We start from the raw sequence: 17062 nt of genomic DNA, 5'->3' as shown, positions 1-17062 counted from the left end.
GGTGGTGGGTGGAGGCAGGGGGAAGCTTGTGTGTTTGTGCACGTGCTACTGCCTGAGAAAGGGAAGTGATTCTTTTGAGTCAGATTCTTGGCCAAGTCAGTATTTGTGGGTGGGGGGTGTGGTAAGCAAATCACGCTGAATACTCTGCAGATTGCTATGGCCCGTGGTAAGAGAACAATGACTGGATTATACTCTTCAGCTTGCCTCTGCAATTTTATTATTAATGTCGGTGAACTGAGTTTCTGCTGTGTGCATCTGAGTATCTAGCCGTCGCAAGCCCCTTCCCTACCTTCTCATCCTATGACAGCCTCATCAGTTCAGCTCAGCTTTGCAAAACCGCACCTTTTTGGGAAGCCTTCTCTGACTCCCTGGGGTATTTGGCCATGCTTTGTATTTTCTTAGTATCCAGTTCATGTCTCTGATTCTCCATTTACCACATTGCGTCTAATGGTAATTGCATGTGTCTGTCCTATAGTAAATATGCATTCTTGAAGGGCATAGAGTGGGCTTCTGCCCCCAGCATTAGTGTAGTCCTTAGAACTGAATGGAAATTACACAGTCCTAGAATCTTAGACCCAGAACAGCCTTATTTTTCACATCTGTAGTCTTTCATTGGCCACCTGGGAAAACTGAGGTCTTGTGAATGCAAATAGCAAGCCTTAGGAGGACTGGGAAGGGGTCTTGGGCATCCTGGTTCCTAGGTGAGTAGTTACTGTTTTTGTGTATTAACATCTCCTTAAGGCTAGATTTGCAACCATGGATGTCCATTGGAACAACTTGGGAAGTTTAAAATATACCGATGCCTGGGTTGAAGTACAGAGATTCTGATTTTATTGGTTTAAAGTGTAGCCTGGACATTGGGATTTTTAGAAACTTCCCAGGTGAGCTTGACATGCGGCTTTGGCTGAGAATCATTGGCTTAGGGGCTCAGCACACCACTGTGATCTTCGGAGACTTACCCTTGATTTGTGGAAGACTTAAGGGAGCCCATTAAGCAACATCAAATAATAATAAAAATCAAACAAGTTAAACATTGCAACCCTCATGTTAAAATGCTCTCCTCCTAGATAAGTGCTCTCAAAATTGAGAAAAAAAGCAAATGGACATAAATTTGGAGACCTGCCACCTTTTATTCCACGTTGCTCTGTTAGTTCTTGGCTGTGTCTATCTTTGGCTTCTGGCATTTACTCTGTTGGTTTCATTGTGATGTATATGCATGTGGTTTAGAAAAATAATGCTTTGTTGTATCGAGATTCCTGAAATAATTAGTTGAGCGACAAGTGACCAGTGAATGACTTAAAAGGAAAGATTGTAAAATATTTTACTGCCTTAGAATAGACCATAGAATCTTAGAGCTGGAACAATCCAGCCTACTCATTTTGCAGATGAAGAAATTAGAGCCCAGAGAGGTTAAATACTTTGCCTGTGGTCACACAGTTGGCAGCTAGTCAAGAAATAAATCATTCATTCATTTAGTCATTGAAAAATATTCGACTGCTCCTTTGTTTCAGCACTCCACTGTGTTTGGGGGAAAATGGTAGTCAAGTGAACATTTACAAGATGGTGTGTGTGTGTGTGTGTGTGTGTGTGTGTGTGTGTGTGTGTAGTGGTGAATTAGAAAACTTTAGCTGGCTTATATCTTCTGAAGAAAACACTTGGTGAGGTGGTGAGAAGTTTCTTTGGAGTATGCTGGTGATCACGAAAGGCCTTCTTAAAGAGGTGACCTTTAAGCCAAAACCTCAGAATAAGAAATGAGTCGTCCATGAGAGCATCTGGAGACAGAGCATGTGAGGGAATGTCCAAATACAAAAGCCTGGAAATGGGACAAGTTTTGTGTATTTGAGGTGCATGGGGGTGTTGGTATGGTTGGCATATAGGACCTGATGAAATGAGTGGTGGGGGATGAAGTTGAGAGGCAGCCAGTGGTCTGTAGATGTCCCGATCCTAGTCCAGTACTGGTAGGAACACACGAAGTCAGGCTTGGAAGGTTTTCATGCCACCTCATGTCCAAAGGTGTTTCTTGTTTTTAACTTAGACTCAGTGTTGATCTGCCTAAAATATAGCTACTTAAATATAGCTTAGGTGAATGGGTATTCACAAGACGTACCTAAAGTCAAAATTTAGATCCTACCCTGTCACCAGTTCTCCTCTGCCTTTACATAGTTGCTTACATTTTTAGAAGTACTCATTTTTATTATTTTTAAGATTTTTTATTTATTCATTAGAGAGCAAGAGAGTGAGGCTCAAGCATGGGGGAGGGTCAGAGCAAGAGGGAGAAGCAGTCTGCGTGCTGAGCAGGGTGCCTGATGGGGGCTCCATCCCAGGTCCCTGGATCATGACCTGAGCTGAAGGCAGACCCATGACCAACTGAGACACCCAGGTGCCCCAGAGATACTTATTTATTTAATTTTTTAAGGTTTTATTTATTTGAGATAGAAAAAAAAGAAAGAACGACTGGGGGTAGGGGCAGAGGGAGAGGAAGAATAGGCTCTCCACTGAGCAGGGAGCCCAATGTGGGACTGGATCCCAGGACCCTGGGATCATGACTTGAACCAAAGGCAGATGCTTAACCAACTGAGCCACCCAGGCACCCCAAGAGGTACTCATTTGTAAAGAATCAGTCACACACAGGAAGAATTCCATGTTTTGAGATGATCAGTTTGATCTGACGTGCTTTCAGTTGGGGTATTGTGAACAATTGACACATGAAATAGTATTGCTTATTCAATTTTTTAATGGAGATTTATTTATTTTAGAGAACTTGAGAGCATGACTAGGGGAGGGGGCAGAGGAAGAGGGAGAGAATCCTCAAGTGGACTCCCCACTGAGCGCAGAGCCCAGCGCCATGGGGCTCTATCCCAGGATGCTGAGATCATGACCTGAGCTTAAGTCAAGAGTCAGACACTTAACTGACTAAGTCACCCAGGCGCCCCACTTATTCAAATTTTTAAAGTGAGACATGGGGAGGCATTTTGTGCTAGAACTGCTAGAATTCTTAACTGATATTTTATGTGTACATGTCTACCCCACTCCCCTGCCCTGTTTTTCCTCACCAGATTGAGAATGCCAGTGAGGTGCTCATCACTCCCTTGGAGAAGTTTCGGAAGGAGCAGATTGGGGCTGCCAAGGTGAGAATTACGCAAATCTCCTTGGATTTTAGGGCAGCCTTGTTTTTGGATTTTATATAGTGGCTCATCCGTTACTCACAAGTATCTGAGGTAAGATTGAGTGGTCAACCCCAGAGCAGTCATTCTAGTATTTTGTTATCTAATCATTTTATGCTAGTTCATAGGTCATGCAAAGGTAGAAACCATACCTCCTCGTGTTAGTAGATACATCTGTGCTTGGACAAGGTAGAATTGTACTTACTGCAGAGATCCAGGGCCCAGAGCCTAGACCAGGGGGGTTACAAACTGGGCCCTGAGGGCCTGGTGACCCTATTCTGAGCACATTTTTGCTGAGTGAAAATGTGCCCTTTGTTGCCAGATCTTAAAATTTTTCAAGAGAAACTGAAAAGTCACTTTTCTTTGAAATTTCCTGGTTTAAAAAAAATATTGGCAAATAATTTAAAAATATGTATTCCACATGGTGCAGGTCAAAAAGTAGGACGGCTTCAACTTCTGGGTCCCGGTTTGTTACCACTGACCAGGCGGGACTGCAGCTGAAATGTGGCTGACTTGCAGCTGAGATTTCCCTGAAAAGGGTGCAAAGGAAATCTTGTTCATTTTTTTTTAATAATAATATTTTTTATTATATTATGTTAGTCACCATACAGTACATACCTAGTTTTTGATGTAAAGTTCCATGGTTCATTACTTGCGTATGACACGCAGTGCACCATGTTCATTTTTGAAAGATGAATTCTCCAGGGTTGCCTTGACCTGTGAGAAATTACTAGGAAACCCTAGCTGGTTTGACTGTTAGTAGGGTGTTAGAGGCCACCTGCCAAGAAGGTGTTTGCACTGGGATCAAAGAAAGCAGAAGGATTTTCGAGATTTTCTTCCTCTTTTTCCGGGACTGTGGGTCCTTCAGCTCTAGTCCTTTGCGCCACCTGCAGGGAGTTTTGGGCAACGTCGCTCTGACATGTTTAGATTTTACTCAGTTGTGAAATGGTGTTGAGAGGTAGGTGCCTATACGTGGGAAAAAGGTTAACTGCAGTGTAATGAAGTGGGCTCTGTCTCCCAGCCCCACCTTGCCACCTAAGCACACGTGCTTCTGAAAACGAATATGGTTAGGCTCCGAAAAAGATGATGTGCTGTTCAATGAGGGTTCTTCAGGGGGATGGTTGACTGTAGTTTGAAGGACGGACCATAGCAAAGATTTTTCTTCGAGTTCTATAGCACTTTCTACCAATTTTATACTTTACATTTATGAAGAAATTAGAGCTCATGGGTTTTGTATCAGAGATTAAGGAATATAAAATGAAAAGGGGGGCTTGTTCTACTAAGAGTTTGTCCAAGACTTTGAATTTGCCATGAGTGTCCCTCCCCAAGTTCTCATGTTTGTAGGCCCAATGAGCAGACCTTCACTTTAGTGGTCTCAGGACCTGTGCTTCCTACTCGTGGTAACATATGGCACTGGCTCTGGACATTCTGGAGAGCTTAGAGGCAGCAGCAGAGCGGACAGACCTCCTTATCGAGTACTCTTTCCAAGAATCTTTTCTGCCTCCCTGCATGGATGCTCCTCACTCTGGCCTCTTCCCTCAGCCCTGGTTGTGGGCATTCCCACAGTTGCCACAGAGGAGGAGCAGGAGTCTGAGTGGGCTCCTTTTGAGTAATACCAGTGATCGTAATGACAGGAGCAGGTATTCTTCTGGGGGTGGGGTGGGGGTGTGGCTGTAGAGGGTGAGAAGTAGGAGAATAAAAGAATTTGAATAAAATCATCACTCATCAAAACATGTTGCCTTTCACACATACTCCGATCTCATTCCTCTTGAAACTGTGATGACGTTGGGGAAGATTTCTTCTCCTTCCTGTGTCATTTCCTTTTTTCACTGTACTTGTTCCTCCCCTCCCCCTGCACACACACATTTATATCCTAGTACTGCCTACATTTAAGAGAAAGCAAAGAAACAAACTCTTCACCAGGCAGTCTAGGCAGCAGGCTAAAGAATACCTAAGAGCCAGCCAGGACTCTTGAGCAGCCAAGTGGAAGTTTCTGAACCCGCCTGTGTGGTGCTAAAATTACCCTTCCTCCCCCTCTGGTGCTGCTTCGGTTGCTATAACAACCTGTTGCTACTTGCAAGAAGCAGAAGTTAGTGCTGGGTGTTAAGGAGGACTCCTGGGCATTCTGATGCTAGCGCAGCTGCCCTGCAGTAGGGCGTGACCCTGGAGCTTGGCATAACTGTGACCCTATGTTCAGAATTCTGAATTTAGGGGAATTTGTTTTTCCTCCAGCCGAGGTGCATTTGGAGAGCCAGGCTCTACAGTGAAAGTAAAGGAGAAGTTAGTGGTGAAGAGGGGGCCCTTACCTCACTTGTGCCATTGGCATGTCAACTTGGGGGGCAGCTGAAACTCTCCGTATGTGTTTCCTGATCTGTAGCATGGGGACAGCGATAATATTTACCTTGCAGAGTTCTTTTGAGGAAGACTTGAGTAAACACATATAAAATGCTTAGAACAATATCTGTCATATCGTCTTTTTATGTTAGCTGTTAGAGTCAATACACGCCGTTCATTCATTTAAAAAAAAATATGTGAGTGCCTGCTCTGTGCCTGGCGCCATGCTACACTCTGGTTTATGGTGGAGGGCAAGTGAAGATGTACTGTGCTCATGGTGTGGCTGGGGAGAATGCCATGAAACAAAAAGAAGTTAATAAATATAATTTCAAATTGTGGTAAGTGTTCTGAAAGCTTACCGTCATGGGACATTGGGTGGTGTTCTCAGTAAGGAGGAGGTATGTTCAGATAATGGGCCTCTTGACCATTAACACCAAGATGGCTACCATCATCACTACCGCCATCATCATCATCATCATTACTGAATTTTATTGTGCATTTTCTGGGTGCTGGGCCCTCTGCTAAGCACGGTCTGTAGTTAATCTCATTTTATCTTAATAGGCCTCTGAGGGAGTTGGGTGTTTTTATTCTTTGTTGGACACTGTCTGAGCTGAAAGAGGAAGGAACCTGAGCAGTTACCTCATGGAGTCCTCTTTAGTTTGTATAGATGAGGGAACCCAGTTCTGGAGAGGGGCAGCGATTTGTTTAGAATCTGTCCATGTAGAGTTGGTAATAATTTCTAGAATCCTAATTTTGTCCTTTCTCCATTTAGCCACCCACAGTGGATTCCCTGGAAGGCAAGCTCCATCTCATACCTGAGTAGAGAATTTAAACTCTCTAACACCACCCTTACATCTTAAGAACATTTTCTAAATCTTAGTAGAGTTATCCCCAGAGGTCTTGTTGCTGTTTTCCCAGGACAGAAACTGCTTCCCTTTTTCTTTAGCCCTGGCTATCCTCTTGAACGTGGAATGTGGCAGCTCAAGTTGCCAGAAAGTCACAGAATGCCGGTGACTCATGTTCACTGGCCTTTTCTCACCTCTGGCCAGCTGGGCTGTTCCAGCACAGGGTTCTTCTTGGGGCTTGCTGACAGGCTGCTAGAGTGGATCTGTGAGCATGAAGTGGAGTTAGAGCCCTAGCTCAAAGTTGCTGGTCTCTGTACAGGAAAGAGTTGCTTGAGTCAAGTGTCTAGCCTGTACCTTTCCTCAAATATGAAGGAGTAATGTCTCCTCCGGCTTTTTCCTCACTTGGTGTTCTGCATGTTGAGTTGTTCCTGTATAAGCAGTCTTTCAAGCAAAATTCAGATTTGTAGAAATGGATACATGTCAGCTAAAAAGGGTATGTGATGATTCCACCCACTTTTGAGAAGCTTAGAATCTTGCTCTTGAGCAGATAAATGGAGTTCTGATGTGACAGGAGATTGTCAGGGCTTCAGGTCAGAGCTCCTTGATGACTCCTGTCCCCTGTGCCACTTAGCCTTCCCAGTTTAAGCCCAGAGCATTTGTACTTCTCTTGTGCTCTAGAAGGGTCCGCTCTGTCCCTCACATGATTAGCAGGTCTTAGCTCACACTCCCTCCCCAGTGAGGCCTCTCTTGAGAACCCTATCTGTGGAATGTCTGACAGCACCTTATTTCCTTCATAGCGCTTACAGCTTTCTATAATTATTTATTTGTTTCCTGGTTAATTGTGTCTGTCCTACTAGAACATCCTCACCATGAGGCTTGGGACCCCTTCTGCCTTGTCCAGTGGCCAAAGGCGCCTGATACAGAGTGGTTACTTGTTACATCTTTGTGAAATGAATGGAGATGTCTCTGGGCTTCCTTATCCGGCTGCAAAAATTTTTTCTCCTCTTAGAGGCCTTGGAGTTGCAGAAAAATAGTTCCTGTGGGTTTCACCTGAAGCAAGACTAAGACTGATGGGCTCACCTAGTGAAATTGGCCGTGTTCATTAGGCCACTGGCCACTGTCTTCCAGCCCCCTTGCTTGCCATCCCCACTAGAAAGTGGATGGAAAAGAGAGACTGCCCGTGAAGACACACATTCAGGTGTGATTGAGAGGTGGGCTTTGGAGGCAGCCTGCCCAGCCTCAGATCCCAGCTCTGTCACTCTCTATGACTTTTTTACAAGTTAACTTCCCTAGATCTAAGTTTCCTTATCCGTAAAATGGGAGATAAAAGTAGAATCTCAATGACTCAGTGACTTGGTGGGAAAGCAGGGATTATTAAGTGTATTATGATATTTATATTATTTTTCATTTTGAAAGCTAGTAATGTAGGATCATAAAAATTTCCCAAGCGTGGGAAGGAAATCACCCCTTATCCCATTTCCTTAACTTGATTATTCTCATTTATTTTTCCATTTAATCTTTGTCTATAGGTAGCTACACTCTATGTAGGATGCACCAAGTTTGTATCATATTAATAACTTCACATTACATTTTGAGCAACTTGCCATATGACTGCCTACCCTTCCTAGTTAAATTAGATGTCCCACCCTTTAATTATTTCAAACCCTATCTTCGGGCAGTGATGTTGCTTTGGCATTTTTTTTGTTTGTTAGTAAAAATGATGCTTTTGTGAATATATTTGTCTTCTTTGTTTTCTTTTGAATCTTTATTCATTTTAAAGACCCACACGTTACTCTTGTGCCCAGGGATAGTAGGTCTATGTAAGTACTTTTTGACCAGTGTTGAAGCTGGATCTGCTCTTATTCTAGACTTGTCCCACTTAAGCTTTAAGTAGATCTTAGTGTTTTGGAATTAGGTTCATAGGTAACTTTGCTCCATTCTTTGTCCTTGAACATCCTTGGAGTTAGAAACTAGAAATTTTTGTTTCACAATTGAGGTTCTCAGAAGGTGGAGTCCTGGCTTTGCCACCATAACTGGTATTTACCTTGTTTCTGGCATTGTATTGGTTCTTTATGATAGACACGCAAAACCATTGATCTGTTGTTGGGGGGGTGGTGGCTTGATTTAACGCACATTATTTGACGAGTAGGACAGCTGCGTTGTCTGCTGTCTGGGTCTGAGGGAATGGTGAACCTATGAAATTGATCAGGCAGAGGTCTTGACAAGATTGCTTTTATTCCTGCAACATTTTACGCTTTTTCTCCTCTCCTCTTTTTGCCAGGAAGCCAAAAAGAAGTATGACAAGGAGACAGAAAAGTATTGTGGCATCTTAGAAAAACACTTAAATTTGTCTTCCAAGAAGAAAGAATCTCAGCTTCAGGAGGTAAGAAACTTCACTAGTATCCTGAATAAGGTGTTCAAGTTCTCTGTGGTGCTGGGGATGTGTGCTGGTTCCTCTTTGCCAGAAAATCCTAGGGTTTGAAGAGACCTCACAAAGCAGGAGCTTGACCCTGATCCCTCATCAGATGCTTGTATCTTCCTGCCCATAGCACCCCTTTTCTGGATGTCCAGCCTACCAATGGGGTAGGGGCATGTACTGCTGATCATGCTCAAGCACCTCCTTGTTGGGCAGCCCTAGTCACTAAAATGTGCTTCTTCCTTTCAGACTGAAATCTGGTTTCCTGTTTCTCTCACCCTTTACCTTGATTCTGCACTTACTGCCTTACTTTTTGACTTCCTGCCTTATATCAGTGATTTGAAACATTAGCATCTGAAACTATTTGGTCATCCTTCTTTATTGTTGTTACTACTGTTATTATTATTTTTAGAAGATTTAATTTTTTTTATTAGAGAGCAGGAGCTGGGGAGGTAGGGGCAGAGGGAGAAACTGAGCAGGGATCCTGACTTGGGACTCAATCCCAGGACACTGGGATCATGACCTGAGCTGAAGGCAGACGCTTAACCAACTGAGCCACCTAGGCGCCCCTGTTTTTATTTTTTTAAAATTATTTCATGCTATCCAGAGCAATCTATACTTTCAACACCATCAGGATCAGAACACCAATGCCATTTTTCAAAGTGCTGGAACAAATAATCCTAAAATTCGTGTGGAACCAGAAAAGACCCCGAATCACCAAGGAAACGTTGAAGAAGAAAAACAAAGCTGGGGGCATCAGATTGCCTGATTTCAAGCTATATTACAAAGCTGTGATCTCCAAGACAGCAGGGCACTGGCACAAAAATAGACACATAGATCAGTGAAACAGAATTGAGAGCCCAGATATGGGCCCTCAACTCTATGGTCAACTAATATTCAACAAAGCAGGAAAAACATCCAATGGAAAAAAGACAGTCTCTTCAATAAATGGTGCTGGGAAAATTGGACAACTATATACAGAAGAACGAAACTCAACGAAACTCATTCTCTCACACCATACACAAAGATAAACTCCAAATGGATGAAAGACCTCGATGTGAGACAGGAGTCCATCAAAATCATAGAGCAGAACATAGGCAGTAACCTCTTTGACATCGGCCACAGCAACTTCTTTCATGACATATCTCCAAAGGCAAGGGAAACAAAAGCGAAAATGAACTTTTGGGACTATATCAAGATAAAAAGCTTCTGCACCGCAAAGGAAACAGTCAACAAAACAAAGAGGCAACCCATGGAATGGGGGAAGATATTTGCAAATGGCACTACAGATAAAGGGCTGGTATCCAAGATCTATAAAGAACTTCTCAAACTAAACACCCAAAAAATTACAAATAAGTCAAAAAATGGGCAGAAGATATGAACAGACACTTTTCCAAAGAAGACATACAAATGGCTAACAGACACATGAAGAAATGTTCAACATCATTAGCCATCAGGGAAATTCAAATCAAAACCACGTTGAGATACCACCTTACACCAGTTAGAGTAGCAAAAATTGACAAGGCAAGAAACAACGAATGTTGGAGAGGATGTGGAGAAAGGGGATCCCTCTTACATTGTTGGTAGGAATTCAAGTTGGTACAGCCACTTTGGAAAACTGTGGAAGTTCCTCAAAAAGTTAAAAATAGAGCTAACCTATGACCCAGCCATTGCACTACTAGGTATTTACCCCAAAGATACAGATGTAGTGAAAAGGGCCATATGCACCCCAGTGTTCATAGCAGCATTGCCCACAATAGCCAAACTGTGGAAGGAGCTGAGATGCCCTTCAACAGATGAACGGATAAGATGTGGTCCATATATACAATGGAATATTACTCAGCCATCAGAAAGGATGAATACCCACCATTTGCATCAACAGGGATGGAACTGGAAAATATTATGCTAAGTGAAATAAGTCAGGCAGAGAAAGACAATTATCATATGGTTTCACTTATTTGTGGAACGTAAGGAATAGCAGGGAGGACATTAGGAAGGAAGGGAAAAATAAAGGGGAGAATCAGAGGGGGAGACGAACCATGAGAGACTATGGACTCTGGGAAACAAACTGAGGGTTTTAGAGGGGAGAAGAGTGGGAGGATGGGTCAGCCCAGTGATGGGTATAAATGAGGGCACGTATTGCATGGAACACTGGGTGTTATGTGCAAACAATGAATCATGGAACACTACATCAAAAACTAATGATGTACTATATGGTAACCAACATAACATAAATAAATAAAATAATTTCAACCAAAAAAACCCGACCAAAAGCACAAACCTACTTCAACCAGTACTTGACATCAGCCTTTCTTTCTTCCTTCCTTTCTTTTCTTTTTTCTTTAAGCAGAATTTGTCATTCATATGTTTTATGGTTTGGTAACCTTGTGTCAGAAAAGGTATATTATCTGACCTATCCTGAGCCTTTCTGGATTGACTTGAAGAGTAGTTCACTTGGAAAAATAAGTTAGCATTGCAGCCATGGATCTCTGATCATTTTCGTTTAGTTCGTGGAGATTTGCATGGTAAGGAGGATGTTTCTGGGAGACAGAGCCATTTCCTAGTGGAACTCCAAAGTTGACTACATGAATGTTATTTTACTCTTAACAATTTGCTTGACCTTTCTCAGGTATATGCTAAAGAGAGGCTGTGACTTCCACGCTCGTCCTCATTCTTTTTTTTTTTTTTTTGAGTTTTTATTTAAATTCCAGTATAGTTAACATACAGTGTAATACTAGTTTCAGGTGTACAATTTAGTGATTCAGCACTTCTGTACATCACCCGGTGCTCATCAGGACAAGTGCACTCCTTAATCCCCATCACCTATTTACCTCCCATCCTTCCACTTACCTCCCCTCTGGTAACGATTAGTGTGTTCTCTTTAATAAAGAGTCTGTTTCTTGGTTTGTCTCTCTCTCTCTCTCTTTTTGTTTGCTCATTGGTTCTGTTTCTTAAATACCGCATGAGTGGAATCATATATTCATTTTTCTCTGGATGACTTATTTCACTTAGCATTATACTGTCTAGCTCCATCCATGTTGCTACAAATGGCAAGATTTCTTTTTTTAAAATAATGCCTGAGTAATATTCCATTGTATTATATACCGCATCTTCTTTATCCGTTATTGGTCAGTGGACACTTGTCAGGCTAGCCCTCATTCTTGAATTTACTTTGTTTTTGAGAAAGTACCGTGCAATACTTCTAGCAGGTGAAAGTTACTCTGAAGATCCTGTGGTTGAAGGTTGAACAATGAAGATACCTCAGGAGATGGTGGAGTTGAGTCTCCTGCCAACCAGGATTTGTTACCCTTGCTCAGTTAGGAATGCCTGGTTCTCAGAACCCTCTGTTTTGATACGGGTATTTAAACCAGCTGCGTAAGTGACAAAGAGGGCCCAATAGCAACTCCGGCAACAAGTGTTTGTGGTGGGCTTTGCAGACCAATTCTTGGCCAACACCCAACAGCAACTGAGCACTTGGTGTGAACTGTACAAGGTAGAAAACACTAACCTATCTTTGAAGATCTTGTGCCTGGCCTAGGGAAAAAGCAGCAAACACATAGCGAGGTGATTCTTGAAGATACCGTAGCTATTCAGGTAAATCATCTCAGATGTGCTTGAGAAGGCTAAAGAAACCTATTTTCAGTGGATAGTATATAAAGTACTAAATTCATTGAATGGCATCCCTGCTGTGCATGGGGTATGAGCACTGGAAGATGCCCAAGAATATGTGACTATCCTTGCTAAGTGTGTATATCCATTCAGGATCTGTCCTGATGCCCTCACTTTTTAGTTACCCTTCTTTGAGTGTTATTTGGCATTTAGGGTTTGGAAACTACATTTAAGGAAAGTCTTTTTGGCTGCAACTCAGAATGACCAGAGCTGGCCAGCTCTGTTGTTTCTGAATAGTTAACAGGAGTCAGGGTCTTTAAGAGTTTAGCAACCGTGTGATTGTTCTAGCACCTACTGGTGTTGGGAGGCCCATAGTACAGTTAGTCTGTAGGCATGGCCTTCCCCAGAGTGAGGATGCTTTTCTGATCTCTTCCCCCTGTTCCTGGATACTGCTGACATGGTCTGGGATGAGTCTAACATACTCTTTTAAGACCATGCCAATATCCTGTCCTCCTGAGATAGCCCGGTGTCAGGACCAGAGCACTGGGTGGCAAAGAGATATCTTACTTTAGGGCCTGCTGTGCCGTATATTCACTGTGTGACCTGGGGCAAGTGCTCATCTCTCTGAGTTTTTAGTACCATTTTTTGTAAAATACAAAATATCTATTCTGTCTACTTCATATGTGAGAGGGCAAATTATGGCTGCTAAACAAATATGAAGTATTAATCCCAAGACTGTTCCCTGTTCCCAAATCGGATGGTACTCTCTTCCTCACTGACTTTGTATGTCTAGGTTACTAAAATAGACGACCACAGACTAGGTAGCTTATAGAGACAAATTTAACTCTCACAGTTCTAGAGGTTAGGAAGGCCAATGTTAAGATTTAGTGTCTGGTGAGAGCTTGCCTCCTGCTTCGTAGATGGTTGTCTTCTTCCTGTAGTCTCACGTGGTGGAAGGGCTAAGGGAGCTCCCCGGGTGCTCTCCCAAGGCCACTCATCCCATTCATGAAGACTCCACCCTCATGACTTGATCACCTCCAAGTGAGGCCCCATCTCCGAGTGCGGTCACGTTGGGGGTTAGGTTTCAACATATGAATGTTGTCAGGGACACAAACATTCAGTCCATGACACTGACTTGGCCAGTTATACATATTAGTGGGCATTTCTTCATTACGTTCTTTTGTTACACTATGTTGTGTGTGCTTGTCTTTGACCCAGTCATACTTTCTAAGTACTTTGTAAGCCAAGGAGCGGGCTGCAGGTCTTTCTTTCAGAAAGGTCTGGTTCTGTTCTCAAGCCTTGCTTTTTAGTGCGTGAGCTTAATTAAATTGATAAAAATCTTATGACAAAAAAAATAATAGAATGCTTTTACTGACAACCACAATAATAGCAGCAAATGTTTACGGAATGCTTATTTTTGCACTGGGTATTATGTTAGGCACTTTACTTAGAATCTTCTCAAATCCTTACTTCCCCTGTGAGGTACACCTGTATTCCCTCTGTTTTACATATGAGGAGACTGAGGCTCAAAGATGTTAAACAGCCTGTGCACAGCTCGTCAGTGAGGTTATACACACTGGCTCCTGACCCTGGAGCTCTTTTCTCTTACCTCACTGTGCTCTTCTCCTTGCCTCTCTTCTCTTGGGAGGGTGGGATGTTGATGGGCTGCCTGTAAGTCATTGTTATTCAACGCATGTGTCATGAAAATGGAATTGGCTGGAAAGAGGGACCTTGATAATCTGGTTGAACCTCCTGGAAACATATTTGAAGGAACTGCGTTCCTTGCAGAGGTAGATTTGTTCAAAGTCTTCCAGCTATTTAGTGATGATTTTCTTCACATTTATTAAAAAATCAACTTAGGAACATGACTAAAGACGTAGAGCGCTTTTAATGAAATCTACTTTCTCTGATTATCCAGAATTCTTCCCTGATTGCAGGCAGGGCTTGGAACTGAATACTTTTAACATCTAGCCCATCCCCACATCCTGGTGGGTAAAATCATGGCGCAGTCATGTGGAATGACACTGCCATCTAGTGGATGATTCTTTTTTAAATAACTTTTTCAAGGGCTAAGAAGCTTCAAAGACAATATTCACTTAACACATATTCACTGCACGCTTCTGTGAGTCTATTCAGGTGTTGAGCGAATTGTGGAGAGTGAAATGAATGATGGGCTTTCCTGGAACTTACAATCGAGGACAATGTCTCTTTTCCAAGAAGCATAGAATGGTTGGTACATCTCAGACAAGCTGGTAGATTCACTGGTTCTCAGTAACAAGCAGAGAAATGATTTGAGTGGCCTCCTAGGTGGGCAGGACTCTTGGCCAGTGAGTCCATTGCAGGATTGGGGTCTAAGGATGTGATGAATTCTGTGACCCAGATGAGCAGGGGCGTTAGCGGGAGAAACATACCATTCCACTTGGATTTCTTTTTCCCTTTCCTTCGGAAATACATTGAGTTAGGCATTGGTTCTGAGAACTGGATCACTATTGGCCCCGTAGAGATCAATTCATTCATTCCTCAAACTTCTCTTGAATACTTACTATGGGCTAGGCACCGTTCTGGAAGCTGGGATAGTAAAGTGGAAAAATGAGACAAAGTCTTTGCTCTCATTGACATTATATTGCTGTAGGCAAAATGCAAGAAGAGAAAAGCATGGAAAAGAATTTTACGTAGTGATAAGGAAATAAATTGGGAGATAGGTTACCCCAGGGAGTCTTTATTTTATGTACAGTAACGTGGTAAATGAAGTCTTCTCTAAAGAGGCTAACATTTGAATGGAAACCAGAAGAATGAGAAGGACCACCAAGAGAAAAGCTAGGACAGTGTTCTTTAAATAGTGGATATGTTGGGTTGCCTGGCTGGCTCGTTGGTAGAGTGTGTGACCCTTGAACTCAAGGTTGTGAGTTCGAGGCCCACGCTGGGTGTAGAGATTACTTAAAAAATAAAGTGTTTTTTTCTTTTTAATTGTGTGTGTGTCATAAAAATCTGAATTACTGGGTCATGAAATACAATAGAGAAGACTAGAACAGAAAAAGCCTGTAAAGGCATGTTTTTTTCAGGTCATAATGTATAAGGTGTTTCTCAGTGTGTCTTAAAGTTTAAAAAAAATTGAATATTTATCAAGAAGAGTTTTATCAGCAGAAGGAATACCCAAGTGCAAAGATTGCATGGCAGGAAAGCATTTAGAGTGTTACAGGACAGGGAGTCTATCAGGGAGGCTGGAGCACAGTGAGAGTGCTTTGGGTGGAGGCTGGGAAGAGGGACAAGTAGGCAGGTCACACGGGGTCTTGTAGACCATGGTGGAAGCCAGAGAAAGGCTTTGAGAGGGTTGTGAAAGCTCTGGTTCAAATTTTAAGAAAGCTTTTCTGGTTACTGGGTGCAGACTGGATTGGGGTTGGGGAGAGAAAGCAAGCAGGGAGACCAGTTAGGGAAGGAGTATAATCACCCAGAGATGCATGGCTGACTTAGGGGAGGAGCTGGGATTGAAGCCCATCTGCTCTGAAGTGCCTGGGGGTAGTGACAACAAATGTGCACACAGCACTTTTTGGTATTCGGATTGTTCATATCCTTTAGCTCATTTTCTCTTGAAAGTAGCTCGCTGCAGAGCAAGGGCAGATACCGTCTCCACCCTCCAGGTGTGGGAAAGAGACCCAGAGAGGATAAGTGACTTGAGCAGGTCTCTCTAGCTAGAGAATGCTAGAAGTGCAAGTCCACGCCTGGTGTTTGCTGTTAGCTCTCTGACTGATGCTGGGCTCTGCTGTTTGTCTCAGAGGAGTTTCCTCCATTGCTGCCTAACTGCAGGAGCCACTTTGCAAATTTCCAGAATGACTCTTTCTTCAGTTGCAGTGTCAGTTGGCAAGCCGGAGCAGGGAGGATGTTTGAGGTGTGTGGGTGGTCAGGGGAAGTAGATGCATCCCTGGTGTCAGTGTATTGGATTTGCAGTATGAGGAAATTAAAGGCTGCAGGAACATATGGGGCTTAGCTGGCAGGAGCCCAGGAGGAAGGGATGTCAGCCCAGTGGTCTGAATGGCCACACCTGGGGAGGGGGGTGCAGCACTTTCCGAAACTGTGTCTCCAAATTAAGATCTCTCAGTCCTTGGTGCCAGCTTGTTCTGCTTGGAGGCTTAGAAAATATCCCCAGGCCTAGCCCTTCATTTTGCTTTTGTTCAGCACTTACTCAGCTGACCAGCTTCTGTGTGTTAATATGTTGACCTGGGAGGAAGTTGCTCACAGGAGAGTTGAATGGGCTATTTGTACTCTCCCAGAGTTTGCAATTTTCTGTTTATTTACATGATTACCTAGTATCTGTTTTCTTCACTATGCTGTGAACTCCATGAAGGAAGTTTCTCTTTTTTCATAATGGCTTGAATGAATGACAAATCATGATGATTTGCCAAGTCCTTTAGATAGGAAGATAGCAGTGCCATATTTGGTGTAATGGCAGCTGTCTGTCCCAAGTTTCTTCTGCAGGGATCTTGACAAGGGAGCACAGGAAGACGTGTTTCTTTGGGGGCTTTGCTTGTCTTTGTGAAGTATGTTGTAGGACAGTTTCTGACCCTTTCATTTATAAAGAAAGCAGAGTTGTGTTTCTTACTAGCAGGAGATTCATTTCTATTAAAAAATACTAGGGTGGCTCAGTTGGTTAAGCATCTGCCTCCGGCTCAGGTCACACGATCCTGGGATCCTGGGAT

At 43.0% G+C, this 17062-nt stretch overlaps 1 protein-coding gene across 2 annotated transcripts in view; it reads left to right on the top strand.

Moving 5' to 3' along the window:
* The window catches only part of ARHGAP26 (Rho GTPase activating protein 26), a 413878-nt gene that overhangs the window by 102495 nt on the left and 294321 nt on the right, over positions 1 to 17062 (top strand). For both annotated transcript variants that reach the window (XM_040622289.1, XM_040622290.1), the window contains exons 4-5: positions 3057 to 3128; positions 8625 to 8726. In XM_040622289.1, coding sequence (XP_040478223.1) covers positions 3057 to 3128; positions 8625 to 8726 — 174 coding nt within the window. The remainder of the gene's footprint in view (positions 1 to 3056; positions 3129 to 8624; positions 8727 to 17062) is intronic.

The sequence above is a fragment of the Ursus maritimus genome, unplaced genomic scaffold (genome assembly GCF_017311325.1).
Source record: "Ursus maritimus isolate PB19 unplaced genomic scaffold, ASM1731132v1 scaffold_5, whole genome shotgun sequence".
NCBI lineage: Eukaryota > Metazoa > Chordata > Mammalia > Carnivora > Ursidae > Ursus > Ursus maritimus.
This window is presented reverse-complemented; position numbering and strand designations above follow the sequence as displayed.